The 25,724-nt window shown below is 31.3% G+C and overlaps 1 protein-coding gene and 1 long non-coding RNA gene across 2 annotated transcripts in view; one reads left to right on the top strand and one right to left on the bottom strand.

The window, feature by feature from the left end:
• LOC111398287 (F-box only protein 6-like) overlaps positions 1–5,819 on the bottom strand; it is a 7,565-nt gene extending 1,746 nt beyond the window's left edge. Inside the window, exon 1 of the mRNA XM_023025208.1 lies at positions 5,534–5,819. Coding sequence (XP_022880976.1) covers positions 5,534–5,661 — 128 coding nt within the window. The 5' untranslated portion in view covers positions 5,662–5,819. The remainder of the gene's footprint in view (positions 1–5,533) is intronic.
• A 17,971-nt stretch (positions 5,820–23,790) lies between these two features.
• On the top strand, positions 23,791–25,400 carry LOC111399243. The gene is made up of 3 exons (XR_002703607.1): positions 23,791–24,139; positions 24,226–24,431; positions 25,179–25,400. It is a non-coding gene; the product is annotated as an uncharacterized LOC111399243 (long non-coding RNA).
• Positions 25,401–25,724: the final 324 nt, after the last annotated feature.

Below are 25,724 nucleotides of genomic sequence, written 5' to 3'. Positions count from 1 at the left end.
GGGGGTCCACAAATTCACTGCTCAAAATTCTAGCATCCAGTATAATATGAAATTTTTTTTGGTGCGCAGAAGCAAGAAATCATGCAAGGATAGGACTGAACCAAACCCTTAAGAGATAAAACTAAAGCCTTATCATTTGTTAAGAGCATATTCCAAAAAATTTCCAGATTTTCAATAAATTGCCCTTCAAAAAATTGGCAATTGAAATTGGTAGTATACATTATTACATAGAATTACCTTACAAAATAAATATTTACTCACTGTTTTGATAACTAAAACATGCACTAACTCAAGCAGCACAGATAAAGTGCTTTATAAACACTCATTTTTATCCTATATATCTATCCGGCCTTTGACCCTTTTGTAATCTTCTAATGCTCTGAGACATTTGAAAAGCTACAAGAAATTTGGTGTGCTTGAATGGCCAAAGAGGAAAAGAAATATCATAACTAAAGCATCATCTACCTGACTTATACATGTATAGTACTGTCTCAAATTGCTTAGTGTGGTAAGAATTAGGCTAAGCTTAAAATAATAGAAGTTCACTTTTCATTTCCTTACATTTTTTCCTGTTAATTTCTTAGTACTCCTAAGTAAAGAATTATATATTTTAAAGTAAATCTTGCCTTGCTGTCAAACTGAGTAACTTATTTCAACTTTGATCATTATAAAAAAATGATTTTAAAATATTACTTACATATAAATAAGTAGTCTCTAAGATCAAACACAGTCTAAATATCCTAGAGATACTCTGGCTAGTGTTGTACATCATAACTTCATCTGAAATGAAATATCAGCAGAAGTGCGGAAAGGCATTTAAGGAATGCTCCATTTCAGTGAAGTAATATGTCAAAACGAACAATCGATTTGAGGAAAATATACATCTTTTGAAAGTGTTTTCAAATGGAATGTAAACATTGAACTCTGGACAGAGAGGATAACTTTCTACTTCTTTATAGACAAACAATTATTATGATAGCAAACTTGATTTTCATATGTAGAAGTTTGACCTCATTGCTCCTTTTGCTAACATTCGGAAGCTATGAACCAATATTCATCAATATGGGCCAAGAATAACAAATAGTATGCACTTAGTATTCTTAAAATTGAGAACAGAGAACAAGCATAATAAAATTAATCCATGCTCAATTTGAGATAGAGAAGCTTACTAAATCTCATCTCCAAATGCAGTAACAGGGGAAGTGAGTTTTTCCGAAAGATCAAAATAACTCACTCTGAAATAACTTTGGCAACTATGCGAGCTGCTTGGACTCACAACAAAAAATGGTCTTATACCATCATACACCAAACTTCAGTGTGACCACAACAGAATCTGTACAATTGTTTACTGGAGGAACATCCAGAACTAGACGTGCCATTTCATAATCCATTGGATGCACTAATAGACGTGAGAGAAAGGAAAGGAGTTTGAAGATGTGAGTTCTCAGAATAAGAATATTATGCAGAACTAGAGTTCCAAGTGCACAAGTGAGTTGAAAATTGTTGTTTGTCAAAAATAAAAAAAGCAGAAATTGAAGTAGAAAAAGAACGAAGTGAGGCATGCAATTGAAAATTTCCTCCTGCACTGGTGTTAAGAGGAGAATCGGAGGTCTGCCTCCCAAGATACAAGGCTTCTTCCAAGAGTTAGTATGGCAATAAACCACCCTTGTTGTTTGCAGGGTACTATTTATAGAATTCCACGTCTATTTCTAAATTGCTACAACTCTTAACATAGATCAATCTAGATTGTTAGTTCGCGAGATTTCAAATCAAGAAGCCATCCAGCGGTCCAGATCTCACCCTATCACGAATGTTCATGATTGCAAATTACTCCCCGAGGGAGGTCAATGAAACCGTAACGATGTGCGCTGCACTACCCAGAACCCATGTCGTGGGCACATGTGGGCCCTTTTGACTAGCAAATGTTAAAAGGATTATGCTATTTGTATATAATACGGTATCCGTAACGGTATCTATCCCCTCACGTATAGGAGAACCCACTTCGTGAGGAGATGGACACCTTTATAGACACCCTAATATACGTATAATACAGTTACAGCATCAACCATGTTAAAATAGGGTGTAGTTAGCTGAGATGTACTAAATTACACCTTAGAAAAGTGAACCACTTTATGAGTTATAGCTTATTTTCCAATGTGGGATTGCCTCCCACTCACAAACACACATTTAAAGCTTCGTTAGATGCTTCTGGGTGGCAAACGAGTTGGCCCACAAGGCCAGCCTGTAAAAGCCCAAGCCAGCTGGCTTGTGGCTCGCTGGCACAGTCCTATTGTTGAGCACGACCCAAGCCAAGGCCAGCCAACCAGATCGATGAGCCAAAGGCTGGCCAGCCTGAAGGTGATGGGATTTGTCCCATCTTATCTTTTGAAGCCTTTTGTTTTTGGGATTCAAAATGAATGTTGAGAGCTAAAACTTCTGATTCCAATCAAGATGACCTTTCTTTAAAATTAGAAGTTCCATTTTTCAAATATTTTACTTCTCTTTGAAGATGTTGTAGGGAAGTGGTAGTAACCTTATTTTCAAATCTAGAGAACATTTATCCCATCACCTTCAAGCATTAAATTTTTCAGAACGTTCTGAATCTTTTCTTCATAAAAGTGTACAATTTTTTTTCTCTAAATATTTAGATTTCACCTCCATGACCAATTCTTGTTCAACAATTTCATTCTTCAATTCTTATTCAGCAATACTTTACTCTATAAATATTCTTATTCACTATTATCATTCTGAAATATTTTGCTGTATAGATATTCTTATTCATAATAATTTTTCAATCTCAAGTTCCAGTGGAGTCAACTAATGATAAGGGTAACCAATTTTTGGTGGTTTGAGCACTCGATTGGGTAATGATTTCTCCAAAATTTTGGGTGCAAATATAAATCCTCTAATTAATTTAGATAATGTCAAACCGGAGGAGGTCGAGGAGAAAGAAATGGTGGAAACTAAAAAAAGCTACAAAAAAGAAACATCCGACATTAAACTACATATCACTGTGGATTATGCATAAAAGGATTATAGCATTTAAAACATTGAAAATATTTTATGCCAAATTATAATGACTATGCTGCAAAAGAAGGTCAAAACAATTCTGCCCCCCAAAGTCAAATTCAGAATGATGGTGCTATGTATTCAAATGATTTATCCATTATAAATACTTCCTCGTCTAGCTATGTTCATTTAGTTATGTTTCCTCCCTGTCCAGAAAGGTAGATAGCATTAGCAGAAATCTTGAAATGCCTCTGAGTTATCTAAGTATTTCTGTGCAAACATTCGTAGTGTAAAATTTTAAGTTTCAGTTTTTTGTTTTGAAATGTAATTTTTTTGGTCATTTTCAAAAAATTAATTGTACACGTTATTCTTGCACAATTTTAAATTTTTAACTCATTTATTGTAGACAGTCTGAAGCTCAAAAAAATGAGAGCGGTTATAACTTGAAATTTATAATCTGTAAGTTGTAACATTAAAAAATTAAATTTTATTTATTTATTTATTATTATTATTATTATTAATTGGGTTAATTTCAGCAACCGTAACTGGAATGACGAGTTTTCACTAGGTGTAGCACATAATTTTTAGTTGAGTAATGCTATTTAACACCACTGGTGTTTATTACCGGTCTAAGTGATATCGCTAGTAATATTAAATTACACGTTCAACTAAATATAAGGAATTATGACCCATTTATTGGGACATATGATATGCTCACAACTTGACTAGTGTTCAACACCATTTGTGCTAGATAGCATTATTCATTTCTAGTTAGATGGATGAAATGACGAGTTTTTGCTGGCAAATATCAAATTTTGTAGATATTTTACGAGTTAGAAGGTCAAATCTTGAATTTACTATAGAGCATGTAAGGAAGTTAGTGCATAACTTTTGTTAAACAGACCTCCAAAAGAAAAACAATATACCATTGGAAAGAGAATTAAATTTAGAGTTCCACACAAAAACGGAGGAGTGCAATTCGGAGTTGTGGATTAAAAATTATGTGCGTTTGAAGTCGGACAGTTGAGCAAACTCAAGATTTGCCCAAAAAATTCGAGGTTTGCCAAGGAAAGTAGAGATTCTCATAGCATACTCGAGATTTTACCTACCAGCTAGTTAGATGTCTACAAAATTCGATATTTACCCAGAGACTTTTCTAATACTTTTATTACTACTCCATTACTTTGTATTTGTTAATTATTGTACTTAATTATTTTTTTAAGAACGCTTTAGATTCTAAAAAATAGCAGCGAGTTGTCTAAGCTCGAGCCATGAGCCCAAGCCTCCGGCTTGGGCTCACGAGCTGGACCGGCTTGTTGCCACCACTACGTTTAGCCGACTTAGTATGCTGTTGTAATCTCCTCATGGGAAAAGATTAACTATCACCTAATTAACGCCGCTTATTAGACATGGGACCCAACTAAAAAGTCCCTCAAAGTTGGCTTTGAAATTCGTTATTAAAACTATTTAATTCCAACATAAACTAGAAAGGTAAATTTTTTCTCAGAAGTCCAGTCCCAAGTCATACCGGTAATCCCTGAAATCTATTAAGTTTTCTTCTTTCATTTTCTGCCCATTAGGAGAATTTTAATTACAAGATGTCAGAAAACAGTATTTTCCATCCTCAAATTTACCATGCTCCAATAACTATAATTCTGAAAGGTAAACTGTAGAGGATTTACTTTCCCCATATGCTGTAGCCTGTGGTAAATACATGACCACCTGAACCATATCAAAAATAATCTGCACCTGCAGAACCTACACTCTGCAATGCAGCCACAACATAACCATATAATTGTCTATTATGGGAACTTCCCATGGCTAGTCAGAAAACGTGATAATCAAACATGGCACATAAATGAATGTAAAAATCGACTAGGAGTATTAGCAGGTGCACAATATGAAAGTAAAAAAAATGTTAGCATATTGTTAAGGTTTCCAATTATCTGTGGCAAGTGTCCGACTAAAAAGGCAAGAAAATAGTCAAAGAAACTATCTACTCTTAGCTGCAAACTAACCAAATAGGCAAGAAAAGAAAATCCGAACAATCCGGTGTTGTATTGCTCTTGTAGGTAAACAAAATTTAAACCTTCAGCAGCGGAAAATTTCACATTCTGGTGAATTGATGATTGTTTAGCGGAATCGGTGTATACTAGAAAAGGGAATAAATCACATTCTTACACTTATGAACAAGAGATTTTTAGCTAATTTAGATTAGACCAGAAAAGCAAAAAGGAAAATAAAAACTCGTGCGATCCTTAGCAGAGTCAAAAGAAAAAAAAAATGGCGAAGAAATTGATTGAATTCCACATTAAACTCCCAAATCCAACACAATCACAAACAACGAAAACATTCCTTGCAAATCAAAATAGTCAATCTAAAATCAGATAGAAAGATAACATAGCTATTCTACTTTATTAAATCTTAGCATTTCCACTTCCAAATCCAATAAAACAATTTAACCAAATCGCGAAAATGTAATAAATTAAACAAATAAAAAAATGCTGTAAGAGAAATTACAGACCTGAGATTGTGCTGAGGTTGGAACTGAAGGAAATAATTAGAAGGAACCGAAGGAGGAGAACCATAGAGTTCCAGAAGCTCTTGTAATTGTCCGATGAATTGCCTTAGAATGGAAACTCCTTCCATCATTCCATTGCTATATTCCCCCACCACTCTCCCTTCCTACCCAGCCCCACCTCACCTCACCTCACCTCACCTCGCCTTCCTCTCTTCTCTCTATAGTCTATATCTATATGTTGTATGTATCTGTCTGCGTAGGCGAATGAGAATGAGTATATTGCCTCGTTCTTATTTTACCCAATTTTGTTTTTACACGTCACCTGCCCCATACTACTCGTATTGACCAGGTAAAACATTCTCTTCCTAAACTACCCCTAACCTATTTTTATAATTTTTGCCAAAAATAAAAATCAATAATAAATTTTCGTAGAAAGAGGATATGGGTAGCATGATATTTATTTGCTCCATCACATGCAGGTGTTGGACACATGGAAATTGAATGGAATAGGTTATATTTTCACTAGGATATATTATCTAACATCAATCTATGTGACATTAAGTAACATGCTCAATAAAATCGAAAATTAAATTATTTATTTAATTATATATCTTATTTAATGTCATATTAGTATCACCTAAAATAATTTTTTAATACCAATGATGCTAAATAACATGACTATTTCACGAGGCATGCTTTTTTTTTTTTTCCTTTTTTTTTTTGAATGTCAAGAAAAGTCAATACTTGATAAATAAAATATAAAAATAGAGTAACAAATAATTGACAAATCGGACTTGAAGTTCGATTGAGCTATAGTCTCCGGACTAGTTGAGCACTGGCTCCTATTTCATTGATACAACTTCTTCTTACCGATTAGAGTGAGATTGAATCTTGAACCTCATCCTTGTCTTACTCTTTTTCTCACGGATGAACATTGAAATTATTGATATGATCAAGTCTCTTTTTTCATGTAGTATTGCCCTAAAGATTAAATTTTGTATTTACATTGATTTAGCATACTTTCCATAATAGTGAGATATTGAGATTTCCTCTATCTGTTGCTTGCCCCTTCCTCCTTTTCCTTTCTACATATAACTACATACCAAATATTCTTAAATTTTTTATTTCGACAAAAAAAATTGAAGCGATTTGATATATGAATGATGACATAAATAAAAAATTCATTGATCCAAATGTTTATGAAAATGTTATGTTAATACTGTGAATGATGAGTTGAAAATATATATATATATATATATATATATATATTGATAAATGAGAATATCTAAATATTCGTGAAGAAAAAATAAATAAAGGCTTTACAATTAACGATCGAAGTCCATTAAAAATCAAAAAACAATGCCAAGATTAAAAGAAGAATGCTGCTCTACCAAGCCGAGGCTCATAGGCCTTGTACAAGCTCCTCACAATGAGGTGGGCCCCAAGTTGGACCCACTTGTAATAAAGAATTGCAAAAACGTCAATCCCACCAGTTTTTGTGTGAGGGATTGTAAGACCCCCGTGAGGAAGGAGCCTAACAGAGCAACATACTTCAGATTAAAAAGGGGATTGGTAATTTAGGAAGCTGAGAATTCTTTATGGAACTCACTTTCTTTGTTATAGAAATGAGGTTTACAAATTGATATTGTCTACTTCTTTATTTACTATAATTCATTTTATTCTGCTTACTACTTACGTGCAAATTTCCATTCACATGCCACTACAAGAAAATTTTTAATAATGTGCATTAGATATTGTCAGCTAGAAAATTATGGTCAAGAAAAAAGCTAAAGCAAATATTTAACACAAAAGGTGGACCACTGTTTGACATTATAAAAAATAGATAAATAATTTAACAATGGAAAATAGTAATAATCGTATAAGCCCCCGTTTGAACTCCATTATTTCTGGTTACATTAAATTAATTTTTTCTCTCTCCTACTTTTAATTACATAATTTTCAATAAAATAATATTACACGTAAATCAAAAACTTTTTAACCACTTATTTTTCAAAAAAAAAACAATATTCATCTCATTATAATCTACAAATAATAGGGTTCAAACGGCCCCTTAATATATTTCAATTTAGAGTAGAATATATATCTACTCTACAAGACTAAAAACTTGTAGATAAAAGAGTCCAAACCCTGTTACAAAAGTTTCTTATTCATGAATAATTTTCCAAATAAAGTGTTATTGGTTTGATATATATTATAAATCATTTAGGATGAAAGAATGGGAAAATGTATAATACGCATTTCATTTGAATTTACCATCTAACCATAATATAATACAACTAGTGAAACATAGATAAATAAATTTTATTCTAAATATACTTTTTAAATTCTCAACAATTAATTTATTTCGGAAATTATTTAATTATAAATCATATGACTATTGAAATTATTAAATTAAAACTATATTTAATATTCGTATTAATTTATTAATAAATTAAAATAAGATTTACTCTCAACAGTAACATTATTTTGAATCCATTCAATTTGAATTGGTATTTTCTCCATCTCGATTATTTGTTAAGAAACATCTACAATAATTAGTCTTGGACATTTTATTTGCAAAAATGTATGTACAGCAAAAAATGCAACATGCCTAAAATAGGGTCAAATTATACTTGTTCAAAATAAAGTTAAAATAAATAATCAAATGTTATTTAAAAATAATATAAATAAAATTAAACCATTATTTTATAAATGATATAATTAAAATTAAAATGAGGTGCAGTATAAAATGAAGGTGAAACAGCAATTATGAAAAACTTTAAAAATCTTGTTACACATGTGAACGGAGTGTAATGCTGTGTATACACTATTGCATACACATAGCATTGTCCAATTAATATTTTTACACCTGTTTGACGTATGATTGGAAATGTCCTCATGGGTTCAATTATTTTGCCAATGGGTTGATTTTTAGGCTTGAAGAAAGGGTATTAAGGTAAATTCACAAAAGCAACTTGCTTTAACGACATAAACTCCCTATCACATATATCAATGGCCAAAAATTATTCGACGTCATAAAATGCTTTTCCTTGGGCTCTTTTTCTCCCCTCCTTTTCACGCAGCCAGCATGATTGCCCAGCCACTTTCTCGTTTATTATGATTTTTTGACAGAAATACGGAAATTGTACCACAGAGTACCATCATTCGTTGCAATCGTATTTTTGAAATATTCCAAATATTTCATTTTTACTTGAGCTTCTCTTTTTATTGCAATTTTGATCTTGTTTTCTTTGATAATTTTCTTTCCTAGCAGCATTAGGGATAAATAAAAACAAGATTTGTTTTGTATCATAGTTAAGCTGCTTTTTTAATTCGAATCAATTTGTTTAACACCGAAAATCCCACGAGAGCGTTGACTAACAACTACGAAAACTAAGTCTTTGTTTGGCGTAAATTAAAATTAGATTTTTAGTAAATTTTGGTGAAAATCGATGAAATACATAATTAAAAAGTTCTGAATTTCATAAAATAATTAGTTGAAACGAATTGTTGTCCTTTGACTTAAAAATTTATCCTGCTTTTAATTCAGACCAAATAAGGACTAAATTAAATTGAATTTCAAATCATATTAAATATTTTCAATCTTCATATGAATATGGAACTTGGAAAGTTTTGAGTCTTTTATATAGATGGGATTGTTAAAGGGGCAAACATGATGATGAACCATCACACATTTTGTGTAATAATGAGAGTTATAATTACTTGATACATAGCATGTATTGGAACACAATGAGTTATGGGATCCCATTTAGTAATTAAAATGATTATGAATCCACTAGCTTAGCTTTCTAATTCTATTCGATCGCACATCATACAAGTTCTATTTTGCGAGTATAAAATTAATACATAAAAAAATATAGTAAAATTTATCGATTGTCTCATACAATAAAAAGATTGGAGCCCAACAGCGAGGTAGTCAAAGAAGTATAAAGTTATTTTTTGCACTGAGTTGATACATTTTGAATAATGCTGAAGAAACGGGGAATGAAATTGGTGATTGAGTATTTTTATGTGTTTTTTTTCCCAATTTTCAATGAAAAATTGCCAAATGTTGTCTGAAAATAAGTTACTGCCATTGACTCTAGCCATGTAACATAATTGATACCATTTTACATAAAAAGTAAAATGATAATAATAATAAAAAAATTTAATTGGACATGAACCGTACCTGTCTATGCCATTGAACCCAGGCTAGAGAACTGGGAAGCACATAAGGGATGAGCGTCGGAATAGACGGAGGGGCGCAACGCAAACGAGAGGTTGGCTGATTTTAATTTTGGTCTTCCCCCTTTTTTAATCTTTTTGCTTCTTTCATGCCTTTTCATCTTTTGTTACTCGTTTCTTTTTCATCATTTTTAACCGAATATGGAAAAATTAAGCCTTAAATTGAATTCGAGAATTATAAAATTGAAGGTTACGATCTCACGTAATTCAAATGATACACTAACAAATTTTTAACGGCTTGTCACTTTCTGAGTAGAAAAGAGTGGAATGACAGAATTGATTTCAGTTAATTATATTACTCAAGTCATGCTAATTCTTTGATGTACAACGAATGAAGTCAAATTGAAGAACTTACTCATAGGATTGACTTTAAGTTCATGAATCGATTCGAAGAGTAGTTTGAAGGCTCTCTAAATTGTCACTTTATTATATAAATTTTGAGTTGACATGGGTGATCATTTCTTGTGCGTGGGAAAGAGGGGGGCTTTGGTGGAAAATTTATTATGAATTATAAGTGATAATTATGAAAATCCTCATCATGACAGAATCCTTCTTTTACATTGTCCTCTATCATGTTCGAAGAACTTTCTACCTTTTTATATATAAATATTAACTATATATGTAAAGCTTTTTATTTTTTATTTTTTTATTTTTTTATGAATAATTCCATTCAATCGACACAAAAACACATTTATCGGTTATTTTGACTAAAGGTATATCAATATTTTTTAAATAACATCTCAATACATGAAAGACATGCTTGTCAATGATCTCGACTAGGTCTTATTGGGAATGATTTTAGAGTCGAACTTTGAACTTCTTATTCTCAAATAATCAGAAATTGTTTTAGGCGTTCGAAAAATTGTTTATAGAATCATACGCACTCTCTGGCAAGCGTATTTTGAGAAACAACAAAATTGTAGCTTTTCATATTTAAATTTTAGTTTATTCAATTATCTATAATAAAAATACCATTTTTTAACCCTAATTAATGCGATTAATTTTTTCTACTTAATTAACAATTTATAAATATTGATATCCTATAGATTTTTTTTTTCACTTTAATATAACAATATATTGTCTGAAAAATATTTAATAATATTATATATTGTTATAAAAGTTTTTTTTTTCTTTTTTGAAAAAACAACAACAACAACTATAATAATAATACAAGACGATATCATTATAATTAATGTCAAGCTTAATAATTGTATACATGCTGAGCAAAAAATCACCTCTGTTGATCAAATGCTAAGATGCTAATTTTGAAATAAAAGTTTATCTAACAATTAACTGATTTTTCGAGTAGCAGATTCTTTTAACATATAATGATTCTCTTAAGAGCACATCAGTACAAAACCAGGTTTAGGACCATGTTTCAACAACTTGGTAGCTAAGACCAATGTAGAAGCAATTATTCAACATGAAAATGATATACCTCGTACGTAACAGTGTTTACAGTCCAACTAATTGAAAGAGAATGGATAGATTGTTTTAAATTTGATTTCGATGAATTAGCCTTGACCGCGGGGTAGAGTGTTGAATTATTCGGAGAAAATTAGGACTATACTTCCTAAGCTTTCAGTTAGTATGATTTTGAGTTCTCAGCGTTTTCATTTAGGTTTTGAGTTCTCAACATATTTACATTCTCGAATTTGAGTCCTCACATGAAAAAATCGTCAATATGAACATCAAACGCTCATGTGATTTGAAGTTGAATGGAAAAATTATCAAATAACTTAACCTCTATATTGACGAATTCCGTCGTATGAACATACATGTTCATGTATTTAAATAGTTCGAGATTCGACATCTTATTTTTAAAAAAGTTAAAGACACAAACTATGCTACTGAAAGGTCGAAGAACCTATATGATAAAGTTATTTTTTGTTGAAAATTTGATCAAATTTTATTTTTAATAACACATTTTATTCTACTCACAATTTTTGTTCATATAACCACACATTTTATAGGACCCATCAATTTTTATCAACTTTATTTGCTAAATTTCTACATCAAACCCGCACTAAATCTAATTTTACCAGTTATGTAATCTCGCAAGATCTATGTGCATTATTTTAAGAGGAAATTACATGAAACAAGTGTTTAGAGATTCAATTTCATAAATCATAGATGAAGTTTACTATTTCAAAAATCAAATATTTTTGAAATTATATATATAGAATTTAATTAATTTACCTAATTTCAAACCCTAAATTACTTGTACCTCACTTCTCTCTATCTATATTCTCACCTCTCACTCCCGTCTCTCATGTAAGAAATTAAACCCTAATGTTAAATTAAAGAAACTGTTCTGCAAAATAAGAAATTGTTAAATTAAAAAAATTGTTTTCTCACTTTTCCTCTCTGTAATTGAATGAATTAATTGATGGGTTTCATTCACATTTATAGGTGGAGAAAGGCAGTTTCCTATGGGCTCTAAAACTCTTCACTTTCTATCAAAGTGGACAGTTATAAAACTACCTAGGGATGGCAACGGTTTGGTTCGGTTCGGTTCGGTCAAAATCATCACTGAACCGTCAAATTTTTTACCATATCATAACCGCATCATGACCACGTAAATCGATTCGGTTCGGTTCGTATCTCGATTTCGCTCGGTTCGGTTCGGTTAATAACCATGAAAATAAATTATTTTTTATAGGTCTATCCGTCAAATTGATATAAAACAATTTATGAAAAGAGAGTTAATGAAAACAAAAACACGATATTCCAAACGAAAATACAAACATTCTCTCAAATTCTAATTGCAAAATACAAATTTAACAAATAATATTATGAATATAACAATACTAAATTTTTCCTTCATTCTTGATTCTTCTATATTGTAGTTACTTGATTCATGCTCAATAATTCAAAAGCTTCAATCTTAACTCATATTTAATCTTCATTCTCCCCCCCCCCCAACTCTTACTAGAATAGGTCAGCATTCAAAATTGATTCCTATATAGGAAATAAGAAATGTAGGTAGAGAATATAACGATACTACCTAATCCAGAATTGTTTTAACTAAGATTTAAATAAAAAAAAAAGTACCTTTTCGTCAACTTCCTCCTCACTAAACATTGTCATCCCTAATAAAGAATGATTTTTTAAAGCTGATAATCAGTTCGATTTCAATTCGACGATATAAATACCATACTCGCATCGTCACGAACCGATTCATTAAAATCAAATACTATATCCGCCACATTGCACCGTCGATTCGATTTTTTCGTCCCATTCGATTCGGTTAACCACGGATTTAGATTTTAACGGTTCAAATTACCCTCACTAAAACTATCACTTCTCAATTAGGAGGCTGTTTGGGAGTGATTTTGAGAATTGATTTTTTGACCGTTAGAAGAAAAGTGAGGTCCACCTGTGAGAGAAGAAGTCAAATATGACAGCTGGAATAGTGAAATAACGGTCAAAAAATCAATTTTTTGGGTGAAAAAATCTGGCCCAAACAGGCCATAAGCCAATAGGATTTTAGTAATATTAACCACTTTTAATTAATTATTTAATATTATATGGGCCACAAAATAATTGGTTTTACATTCTTCCACTTGGCTCCTGTAATATATTGCTTTGTTATGTGGTATATAACATAATGCGCATATCGTGCATATCATGAGCTAAAATCCATCATACATTGGCCACTTAATATATCATCCTTAAGTAAAGACTAACAAGATCATGACGGTTTTGCACCATCATATCAGCATAATTCCTTCATATACTACAGTATTAGTCCCTACCCAATATGACACATAATGAGAAGTTCGATAATTGTATTACAATAATGTCTTCGAAAAGACTATCACTGTCAACATTCACATAATCTATTCACGTACATGTACCAACAGTTATAACATGAATAGTATTTTGTCAAAAACAATACATAAATGAGCTTAAAATGTCAATATATAAACATTATGAATCACATAATAATGTCAATGATAATTTTCAATAATGTACATCCTTTCGACATGTTCATTAAATATCTTTGGTGGCAATCCTTTTACTAATGGATCTGCAATCATAAGATTGGTGCTAGTATACTCGATTGACATCCTTTGTTTTTGAACTTCTTCTTTAATAGCAAAGTTCTTCAATTCCATATGTTTAACAACTTTAGAGTACTTGTCGTTCTTTGAAAAGAAGACCGATGCAGAATTGTCACAATAAAGTTTTAGCGGTTGGCAATACTGTCGACAATTTCATGCCCTGAAATAAAGTTTCGCAGCCAATGTCCTTGAATTGTTGCCTCAAAGCATGCCACAAAACCTGCTTCCATAATGGATGTAGCAATGACCGACTGTTGCGCACTTTTCCATGATATAGCGCCTCCAGCCAAGAGGAATAGAAAGTCAAATGTGGACTTTCTAGTATCCACACATCCAGCAAAGTCCGAATCTGAATATTCAATGACCTCCAAGTTATCAGATCTCTTATAAGTGAGCATATGATCGACAGTTCCTTGCAAGTATCTCAATACTTTCTTTCCACCTTTCCAATGATCAAGTCCTGGGTTACTTTGATACCTGCCCAGCATTCCGACAGCAAAACTGATGTCTGGCCTGGTGCAAGTCTAAGCATACATTAAGCTCCCAACAAGAGATGCATAAGGAATAGCTGTCATTTGTTTACGTTCCAATTCGTTTTTAGGACATTGCATGAGACTAAACTTGACTCCTTTTTGAATTGGAACGACGCTCGCTGAACAATTTCCCATCTTAAATATTTCTAAAACTTTATTGATAAATGATTTCTAAGACAACCCCAACAATCTTTGTGATCTATCACAGAATATTTCAATTCCAATCACATAGGTTGCCTCTCCCATGTCTTTCATTTCAAATATTTTAGAGAGGAATTTATTAGTCTCGTGTAATAGACCAAGATCATTAGTAGCTAACAAGATATCACCAACATACAAAATAAGAAATATAAACTTGCTCTCACTGACCTTTAGATACATACATCGATCAACGACGTTTTCCTTAAATCCAAATGAAGCAATAATATCATTGAACTTAAGATACCATTGATGGGAAGCCTGCTTAAGTCCATATATTGATTTCTTTAACTTACACACTATGTGTTTCTTTCCTTCAACTGAAAACCTTCAAGCTGATCCATATAAACTTCTTCATCTAAATTTTCATTTAAAAATGCGATTTTCACATCCATTTGATGTAGCTCTAAATAATAATGAGCTACTAAGCCATTATAATTCTGAGTGGGTCTTTCTTAGAGACTGGCGAAAATGTCTCCTTATAATCAATGCCACTTTTCTGAGTAAAACCTTTGACAACAAGTCTAACTTTATATAGTTCAATATTACCATTAGAGTCGTGCTTTGTCTTAAAGACCCATTTACACCCAACTCTTTTACACGATTATGGCAATTCGACGAGATCCCAGACTTCATTGTGTTCCATAGATCTCAACTCATCTTTCATAGCATCTAACCACTTATCAAAATTAGCGCTCTCAATGGCCTGTGAAAATGAAACTGGATCATCGTCAACAATTTTCAAGTCAAATTCAGACTCTTGCAGGTAAACCACATAATTATCAGAAATAGTAGGTATACGTTGTCTTTATGACCTTCTTAATGCTATTTCTTGTGGTTCATTTAATCTAGGTTCATTAGTGGCAACTTCATGGTGGGGTGTTTGATCATTTATTTGTTGTTCGGGTAAATTGTCATGCCGTTCAATAATTTGAGGAACAAACATTAGAAGAAGTTGATGGTAAAGAAACTTGAACTCTAACTTCTTGTATTTTCACATTTCGTGGTTCTAAACTCCCACTAACTTCACCATTCTCAATGAACCTAGCATTTAAAGTTTCAACAATTCTAGTACTATGGTTAGGATAATAAAATCTATACCCTCTTGATTTTTCTGGATAACCAATGAAAAATCCACTGATTGTTCTTGAGTCCAGTTTATTTTCATGTGGATTATAAATTCTTGCTTCTATCAGGCAACCCCAAACATGCAGGTGCCTTAAATTGGGCTTTCTTCTCGTCCACAGTTCGAAAGGAGTCTTTGGAACTGCCTTACTAGGAACCCTATTTTGCATATACGTAGCAGTCTTTAATGCAAAAATTCACAAAGAAATGGGTAAAGATGAATTATTTAACAGACACCTAACCATTTCTATTAGAGTACGATTACACCTTTCAGCCCCACCATTTTGTTGTGGTGTGTCTGGCATAGTGTATTGAGAACATATGTCATATCTTTCAAGAAATCTAGCAAATGGACCAGGGTGTTGTCCTGTTTCATCATACTTTTCATAATATTCACCACCTCTATCAAATCTAATAATTTTAACCTTTCTGTCTAACTGCCATTCAATTTCATTGACAAAGATCTCTAAAGCATTTACAGCCTGAGACTTTTCACGTAGTAGATAGACATAACCATAATGTGAAAAATCATCGATAAAGGTGATAAAATGCTTTTCTCCACCGAAGGACGGAACGTCAAAAGGTCAACATATATCGGTGTGTATTATCTCAAGAAGTTGTTTGCTTCTTATGGCTCATTTCTTTGTGTGTTTAGTTTGTTTACCCTTAATACAATTCACATAAGTTCCAAGATCACTAAAATCCAAGTCGGGAAGAATTTCATTCTTTACTAATCTTTCTATCATTTCCTTGAATATGTGACCCAAACGTTTATGCCACAAGTTGGCAGATCGTTCATTCAGTAAACCACGTTTAGTACCAATATTATGATGCAAGGTCAAAAGAGTCTTGGCAAAGAGGTTATCAAGTTTTAATTTATATAAGTCATCACAAAGAATAGCGGAACCGATAAGATGATTTTATTTAAACAAATTTAAACATCCATTTCCACCATCAAAGAAATATCTAACAGAATTGAGTTTCGATAAAGAAACTAAATTACGAGAAATAGAAGGTACATAAAGTGTTTGAAATAAATCTAAATGATGTCCAGTATCTAAAATCAAACGATAGGTTCCAATAGCTTCAACTGGAACTTTGACTCGATTTTCCATGAGGACAAACTTTTCATTTGGATTTATGGTCTGGATTGAAAGGAATCCTTGCATCGTATTAGTAATATGAATGGGGAATCAATCCACCAAGTATTATAAGAAGCTTGTGCCAAATTAGATTCGAAACATACATAAGAAATAACCTTACTTTTACTTTCGAACCACGCCTTACATTTCAGGTAGTCCTTTTTATGGTGCCCTAGTTTGCGATAGAAATGGCACGTATCTTTCTTGTATTCCTTATTGTGGATTTGGGCAGAAGACTCATTTATCTTTAGTGGCCATTGCTTAATGCCCTTTCCAGATCTTTTCTTATATTTCTTTCCAGCTCCTTGATGACTTACGAGATGAACATAATGAGTTCCTTGATTCTTCAGCCTTGTCTCCTCTTGCACGAGCATACTGTACAATTCATTCACATTTCATTTATCCTCTAAGGTATTATAGTTCATATGGAATGTACCGTAACTGGGAGGCAAGGAGTTGATGATAAATTGTACCAGAAAGTTCTCATCCACAGTCATCCCAAGAGTCTTAAGCCTTGCTGCAATGTTACTCATTTCAGTAACATGTTCGTGTATGGTACGAGAACTATCAAATTTCAATGTGGTTAAGGTACCCATTAGTGTGCCAGCAAGTGATTTATCAACTATTTGGGAACGTTCTTCCACAAACTTCATATATTCCTTAGCATTCTCAGTTTTAGGGATAGTAGACTTGATATTCTTTGTTAAGGTCATCCGCATAAACATTAAGCTTAATCTATTTCACCTTTCCCAAGCCTTATGAAAAGATATTTCATTAGCACTGCTCTCACCAGTAAGATCAGCAGGTTTCTCAACTTAAAGTGTCAAGTCCAAGTCCAAAACACCTAAGTTGAACTGGACTTGTTCACACCAGTCAGAGAAATTGAGCTCATTAAACATTGGTACCGATGAAGCATGCGAATGCAGAGAAACGAGAACAGATACTGCCAAATATAAAATGCTCTAAAATTAATGCTTTGAATTTAGATTTAAATACTTAATTTCAGATTCAAATAGCAATAAATGTATAGCGTAGTTCTCCTTTGGGTAATACTACGTTATACCATTATAAATAGACATGATGATACTAATTTAATTTTACTTAATTGGTAATTAAATATACTCTAGTCAAACATGTATGATATCTTTGGATATACAAAACACATCCGACCAAGTAAATCAGTTAACTACGATCATGTTCAAGATTAATAAAATTAACTGATCAACCATTAGACGATCCATAATAATTTTATAATCTATGAACGTCAATATACTCTTGACACCAATAATAAAGTCATTTTCATTTATAAGCATCAAACTATTAAGAGTAATTGACAAATAAATTATATAATTTAGTGTTCGAAATACCATAATGTTTGGCCACTTTGGTGACTAACAAACAACATAAATTGAACATTAATTACATAAATAAAACATTTATTACTTACTTTTATTTTCAGATTTAAACACTCTTGTTTAGCCACAAAAATCCATAATATATCCATGACTTGACTATTAGAACCAACTGCAGAATATACATGTGAACAGAAAGACATTCTTTGTGCAAATTCACCAAGCCTCATTTAATAACCCAAAACATATAATAATTAGTTTTATTATTTATTTATTATTATTATTATTTTTTGAAAATTGAGGTCAAAATTTGAACATAACATTAATTACCACAGCACGTATATATTCCAAAAATAAGAAAGTTAGTCAGCATGAAGAAAATTAATGTCTCTAACTTTCTGACCACTTTCCTGAAATTTGAAGCCTTGGGAATGAAGAAAATAGATGTCGTCAATAGTATCGTAATCTTGATCCGATAATGCGTGAAACAAGTTAAAAATCTTCCAACCATTTGCAGTGATTAATAAAAGAGTAAGGAATCCAGAAATAAATAAACAATTAACGGCTGTGCACTAACCAATTTTAACTGTGATTAATTCCACGAACCAGAAAATGCAATCGTGAATTTTTAACAATAATTAGTTTCATTAATTTCAAAAAAACTTTGATCTATAAATTATAATAAATAATAAATGGTCAATAAGTGGAAAACATTAATCTTTAAAGGAAAATCAAGAATTCTTTAACATGGCTCTGATACCACATGTAAGAAATTAAACCCCAGTGTTAAGATCTTTAGAAATCATGATTTTCACATATGAAGTTAATTGATAAAAAAAACATACCTTGATCCATGACAATAATAGAGAATTTTAAATATGAAAAATAAGAAACTGTTAAATTAAAGAATCTGTTCTCTCACTTTTCCTCTCTGTAATTGAATGAATTAATTGATGGGTTTCATTCACATTTATAGGAAAAGAGAGGCAATTTTCTATGGGCCATAAAACTTTCCACTTTCCATCAAAGTAGACAGTTATAACCACTACTCAATTAGGCCAATAGGATTTTAGTAATATTAACCACTTTTAATTAATTTTTTAATATTACATGGCCCACAAAATAATTGGTTTTACATCTACCACCTCTCCCCCGTCAACTAATCGCTGGAATGAAACCACTCAAAATCGTCGGAGTGAAGCAGTGTCCCGTCGCTAGCCCGTCACCCCTCTCTAATCCCACCATTGTTTGCTGTACCACGATACCACCAAAGTTCGAAGAAGCGGAGAAGCATGCCACGCAGCCTCCTCTCTCAACTTTTTTTTCACTGGCGACGACTCTCTTTTCCTCCCCTTTTCTCGATTTTCATTCTCAATTGACGGTGATCTTTTCCCCTCTCCCGATTTTCACATTGGCGAAGTGACGTTGAACGCAGCAACAGCGTTACGCTGCCATCAAAGGCTGATCGATTTTCATCTTCCTAGGTGCACTAAAAATTAGGTCTAGATTTAACTTGGGAATTAGGTCTTGGGAGGGTCCATATTTAGCTTGGTGCTTTCATCTTCCTAGACGCTTTAGAAAATAGGTTTGGTTGTTGTTTTTGGTGGTGTTGATGGAGTGATAGTAGTGTCATTGTGGTGAACTGGTTGGGGTTGGAGGTGGCGACAATGTCATGGTAGAGTGGTTTTATTTGATTAACCTGTGGTGGTGTTGTGGTGCGTAACAATGTTGTTGTGGTTGTGGTGACTGGTTGGTGTTGGCGGCGACGGTGACACGGTGGCGGAGTGGTTTTATTTGCTTAATCTCGATGGTGTTGTGGCAATGATGTGGTGTTGTGGTTGCGGCAGGGACGATGGTTGTGGCGATAGTAATGGTGATATTGTTGATGGTCACAATCTAGGTGGTGCAGGTTGTGGTGGATGACGGAAGATCCAGGAAATCTGGGTCCCGATTTGTGGCCGTCACAGATCGTGGCGACAGTAATAAATTTTTTTTCATGGTGGCAGATCTGGCGCGACGATGTGGTTGTGTTTTTTGCGATGGATTGATTTGTTTGAGGTGGTAGTGTTGCTATCAGGAGGTGGTGATGGTGATGGTAGTGGTGCTAGAGGCACTGTGAGATGGTGGTCACAAATTATTTGGTTGACTCTGATCATTAAATCGGTTAATTTGTGAGCAATAAACAATATGTGATCAATAAAAGAGTTAAATTATTATCAAAAAATAATATGTGACCTAAAAAATTGTTAATTTGTAATAGATAATTTAATAATTTGTGATTGTATAATAAGTTGTGACTTATAATATTTGTGATTTGTGGTCGATAAATAAATTGTGATTTATAAATTTTTGATTTGTGACCGATAAACAAATTAACCTATAAAGTTTTTGAATTGTGACATAAAAATTATGCTTTGTGATCGAAAAATAATATGTGACTAACTAAATCGTTAATTTATAACAAAATTGTATAGAGATGTGACCTTATTATATTTAAGTAATAAAATAAATAATTAATTGATTGAATCATAGATAATTTTTAATAAATATCTGATTTTTGGAATTTGAAACATTTCTTCTTATTTTTGAAATTGGTCGTTCTTAACTTCTTAATTATGGATTTTCCCTTATTTTAATTCTGTTGTTCCTTTATCAAGGATTCTGAATGGATTATAGTAATTTTTTCGATCCTAATTTTTTATTTTATTTTCAATTATAAATTTTATGGGATCCATAATTCTTATCAACTTTTCAGCCATACATTTTTATCATTTTTTTTATCAAAATATACTAATTAGGTCGAATGCTTTAATATTCATGCTAATTAGGTCACATACCTTTTTTTTTTAAAAATAATCATTATTATTAAAATTTTTGAATGTTTCTAAATTACTAATTAATATTGTATAATTATCTTTCGTTTTTAAATAATCTACTTTCTCTTAAAAGATGGACTTGAATGAGTACTATTCATTTTTGTCACACTCATTTTCACACTATTTCCAAACTGATTTTCTACTGTTCATCCCATTTATCCCAGTAGCATTAACATTATTTTGACTAATCCTAACTAAAATAAAAGATACATTTGTTGTGGTACTGTTTCTATGGAGTCGTGCCCAGTTACTATTTACCATTTTTTTCTTTGTTTTTAAACTTTATATTACTTTATTGACTTTCACACGCAACCATCATTTTCATTTCTCTTTCTTTTCTCTGTCTTTTCTATTTCTTCACACAACTATTCACGCTCTTTACTCCACTTCCCCACACAACCAAGACTTCTTGTTTTTTCTTCTTTATTTTAAGGATTTTCTAATCAAAAATTTATTTGTCATTTTTTCATTGAATTTACAGTACAAAACAATATCGTTTCCTTATGATGAATAGCAAAACAACGCCATTTTATTCTATTAATATGATAAAAGGATTAAATCCTATATATATTTATAGAAAAATATTAATAATTAAATCTTGATCAATGCATATTATATTCACTAGTTACCTTAGTGTTTGAGATGAATTTTTTTCAAAAACTAAAAAAAATCAAGATAATAACTAAATTTTTTTTTTTAATCTTAAGGATTATCCTTCTCAACTGCATCTAGATGGTATTCCATCTTACAAAAATTTAAATATTAGAGTATTAAACAAAAGATAATGGAATAAAACATAATCTCAAAAAATTAAGCGAACCGGATTGTAACTATCATTTTACACCAATATACTAATAAAAAATAAATGATTTAACAAATTGAAGAACAAAAAAAGAATCGCAGGCAAAAATAAAAAAAATAAAAATAAAGTTATTATAAAGTTTTTCAATTAAATTTAAATAATTGAAATTAAAAATAAATATTATTTAAATACAATTGAAAAAAAATTATGTTTTATCATAAATTAAAAAGAATTTTAAATCGAACAAAAAATTATTTATAATATGAAGAAAAATTTTCAAAAAAACTATTAATAAAAACAAAACAAATTGAATAAAAGAAACTTATGAAAGTTAAATAAAGAATATATAAATATTATTTAATTAAAATTGAAAAAATTAAGTTTTAACATAAAAAGAAAAAAATTAAAAAGAATTTTAAATCAAAAAATTATTTATAATATGAATAAAACAAATTAAAATAAATAAATAAATAAAAATGGAGAGTTTCTCTCCATCACACGGAGAGAATCTCTCCATGCTCCATAGTTATGAAGAGGAATATGGAGAAAATTTTCTCCGTTCTGTCTGTGTGATGGAGAAAAACTCTTTCAATTTTTTTATTTTTTAATTTGTTTTGTTCATATTATAAATATTTTTTCGATTTAAAATTCTTTTTGATTCTTTTCTCTTTATGTTAAAACATAATTTTTTTTCAATTTTTTTTCAATAATATTTATATATTCTTTATTTAACTTTCGTAACTTTTTTTTTAATTTTTTGATTTTTGTTATATATATATATATATATAATTTATTTTTATTCATATTATAAATAATTTTTTTTATCGATTTAAAATTCTTTTTAATTCTTTTTGTTCTATGATAAAACGTGATTTTTTCAGTTTTAATTAAATAATGTTTATTTTTAATTTTAATTAATTCAATTTAATTAAAAAACTTTATAATACCTTTTTTTTGCGCCTGCAATTCTTTTTTCTTTAATTTGTTAAATCATTTAGATTTTTTATTAGTATATTGGTGTAAAATGATAGTTACAATCTGATTAGCTTAATTAATTGAGATTATGTTTTATTCTATTATCTCTTGTTCAATATTCTAATATTTGAATTTTTGCAAGATGGAATACCTTCTAAATGCAATTGAAAAGGATAATCCTTAAAATTAGGGTTATCGATTTTAGTCATTATCTTAATTTTTTTCCATTTTTGAAAAAAAATCGTCTCAAACATTAAGGTAGTGAATGAATATAACATATATTGATCTAGATTTAATTATTATTAATTAAATTATTAATATTTTTCTATAATTATATCTAAGACATATTTAATCCTTTTATCATATTAATGGAAGAAAATGGCGTCGTTTTACCATTTAACGTAGGAAAACGATATCGTTTTGTACTGTAAATTCAATGAAAAAAGGACCAATAAATTTTTGATTAGAAAAATCCTTAAAATAGAGAAGAAAAAACAAGAAGTCTTGGTTGTGTGGGGAAGTAGAGTAAAGAGCGTGGATAGTTGTGTGAAAAAATAGAAAAGAAAGAGAGAAGACATAGAAATGAAAATTATGGTTGCGTGTGAAAGTTAATAAAGTAGTATAACGTTTAAAAAAAAAGGCAAATAATAATTGGGCATGACTTCATAGAAACAGTGTCACGACAAGTGTCTCTTTTATTTTAATTAGGATTAATCAAAATAATGTGAAGATACTGGGATAAATGGGATGAACAATAGAAGACTCTATCACAAAGTACTATTCATATTTGAGTAACTCGTCTTGACACTTAAGTGGCTAGTTACTGTTCATTATCCAATTTCCTACTATTCAATCAATATTTATAGTATAAAGGCTCATTTTTCTCTCTCTCACTCCACACGGACTGCTCAATTAGCTCTGCCCATCTAATTGCCCATTTAAAGGGCTATGCTATTTGCACAGCACTCTGTGCACATGGTGTGCATGTGGGGTCTACCCCCATGTCTCACACCCTGTGCACAGTGTGCTGTGCAAGGAGAGTTTTCCTTGAATTAACTCCTCTCTTTCTCTCTCTCCACAACCAAATGAAAACCTAACATAAGAAGAAAGGCAAAATCTGAAATACGTACCCACTTAGATCTTCTGCCAATTTTTCTTCCATAGTTTGGCTGTTGAGTTTGTAGTTGAGGATGGAGACGATGATGCTAATGATGCAGAAGGCAGCGAGACCAATGATGGCTCCAAAGAAGACTCAACTAAAGACAGAGCTGCCTCAGTGGACGATGATATACGTGTAAGAGTTTTTTCAGTTTTGTCTCTTCAAAATTCATTGATCATGTTTTGCTTATTCCTAATTTCACTTGTGTTTCTATTTTACAGGATGAAATTTAAGGAGCCTACGTACGGTTGTTTTAACTTTTAAACAAATTATATAATGTTATTGTATTATGTGTTTATTTTATTGTTGAAGTGTAGACGTTCAAGGTATTTGTATTGAAGCGTAATCCGGAGATTTTGAAGACGGTCATTTAATCTGCTGATTTGGGTCCAAATAAACCTATTCAGACTTGTTTCTCACCATTGAGGTATGTATATTTATATTGATCATTTTTACTTTGTGTTTGCAACTTATAAAATTTATCAAACATTTTCTCTATTTTTTAGCCCAGTTATGTTCTCAAGAAGAATGCTGAAATAGAAAAAAATGACCTTTGTGTACAACGGGAAAGTCTTTGATTTTGATCTTACTGAACTCAAGATCTGTCTGTTGGTTACATTTTCAATCTAATTTCTTTTGCCTTTTGCACTAATTGATCATGAATTTAAAGATGCACAATATTCTGAAAATTGCTGCTGGTTTTTTCTTCCCCAACAGGCTTCACAATGGGTTGCTTTGGCAGCTATCACTAAAGTTTTTTCATTTGTACTTAAATTTTTCACCCTTTTGTTTTAGGGAAAAGAAACGGTCGGAGGTTGCATGAAATATTTTAGTTCTTTATTATAGTTATTATTGTCTAATACGGCCAAATCTACATTATCACAGTTTACACACTAAATTTTGCAGTGCTGTTCGTTTTAGTATGTTTTATGGTTTCTCATTTTTTTATTTTTTCAAGTATGTATGGTGATTGTTCTATTTAGTTTTCATGTCAATTGTTGGTTTGAGTCTCACGATATCAATAAAGGTCTTCATTGTTTTCATTTTCTCTTAGGAGCTTATTGAGAACATCAGTTTGAATGTAAGCTATAATATTTCAACCTTGGCCTCTTCTTTTGAAGAAGCCGTTCCGAATGCCCAGAACTTGGTTGACATCTCGAGTAACATTTTCCAGGCTTGAAGTGTGGTAGAGGTGCTATGAGTCTACGACCGTGTTACAGTGAGTACAATATTTTCAATGCTTTAAAAAGATTTTATTTTCTATAGTAATATAAATAAAGTTTGGCATTGAAATTTGGTTTCTGAAGGAGTAAAAGTTCTGTAAGGATCCGTTTGATTGCAAAGATAGAATTGAATTGGGTGGAAAACGAATTTTAAGGAATTGAATTGCCTAGAGTTATTTTCCTGAGAATTGTAAATTATTGTGTTTGATTGATAAAATTTTTCACGTGGAAAATGTAGAAATAAAAGTGTTTTTTTTTTTATGTTCGTTTGACTTTGTTTTACATTAAAATTATCAATTAAAACGATATAATTTACTGGTATTCGGGATGACATTGGTTTCCATCGCCAAAAAGCAAATAATAATAATAATAATAAATTATTCAAGAAAATCATCTATTTTTTAGTGTTCGTCTGACTTTGTTTCACATGAAAATTATCGATGAAAGAAAAATATTTTTTTACAATAATTTTTAGAATTGGTTTCCATTGCCTTAAA

This window comes from Olea europaea, chromosome 8, assembly GCF_002742605.1.
Source record: "Olea europaea var. sylvestris chromosome 8, O_europaea_v1, whole genome shotgun sequence".
Taxonomy (NCBI): Eukaryota; Viridiplantae; Streptophyta; class Magnoliopsida; order Lamiales; family Oleaceae; genus Olea; species Olea europaea.
Note: the sequence above shows the minus strand (reverse complement) of the source record. Positions and strands in the feature narration are given on the sequence as shown.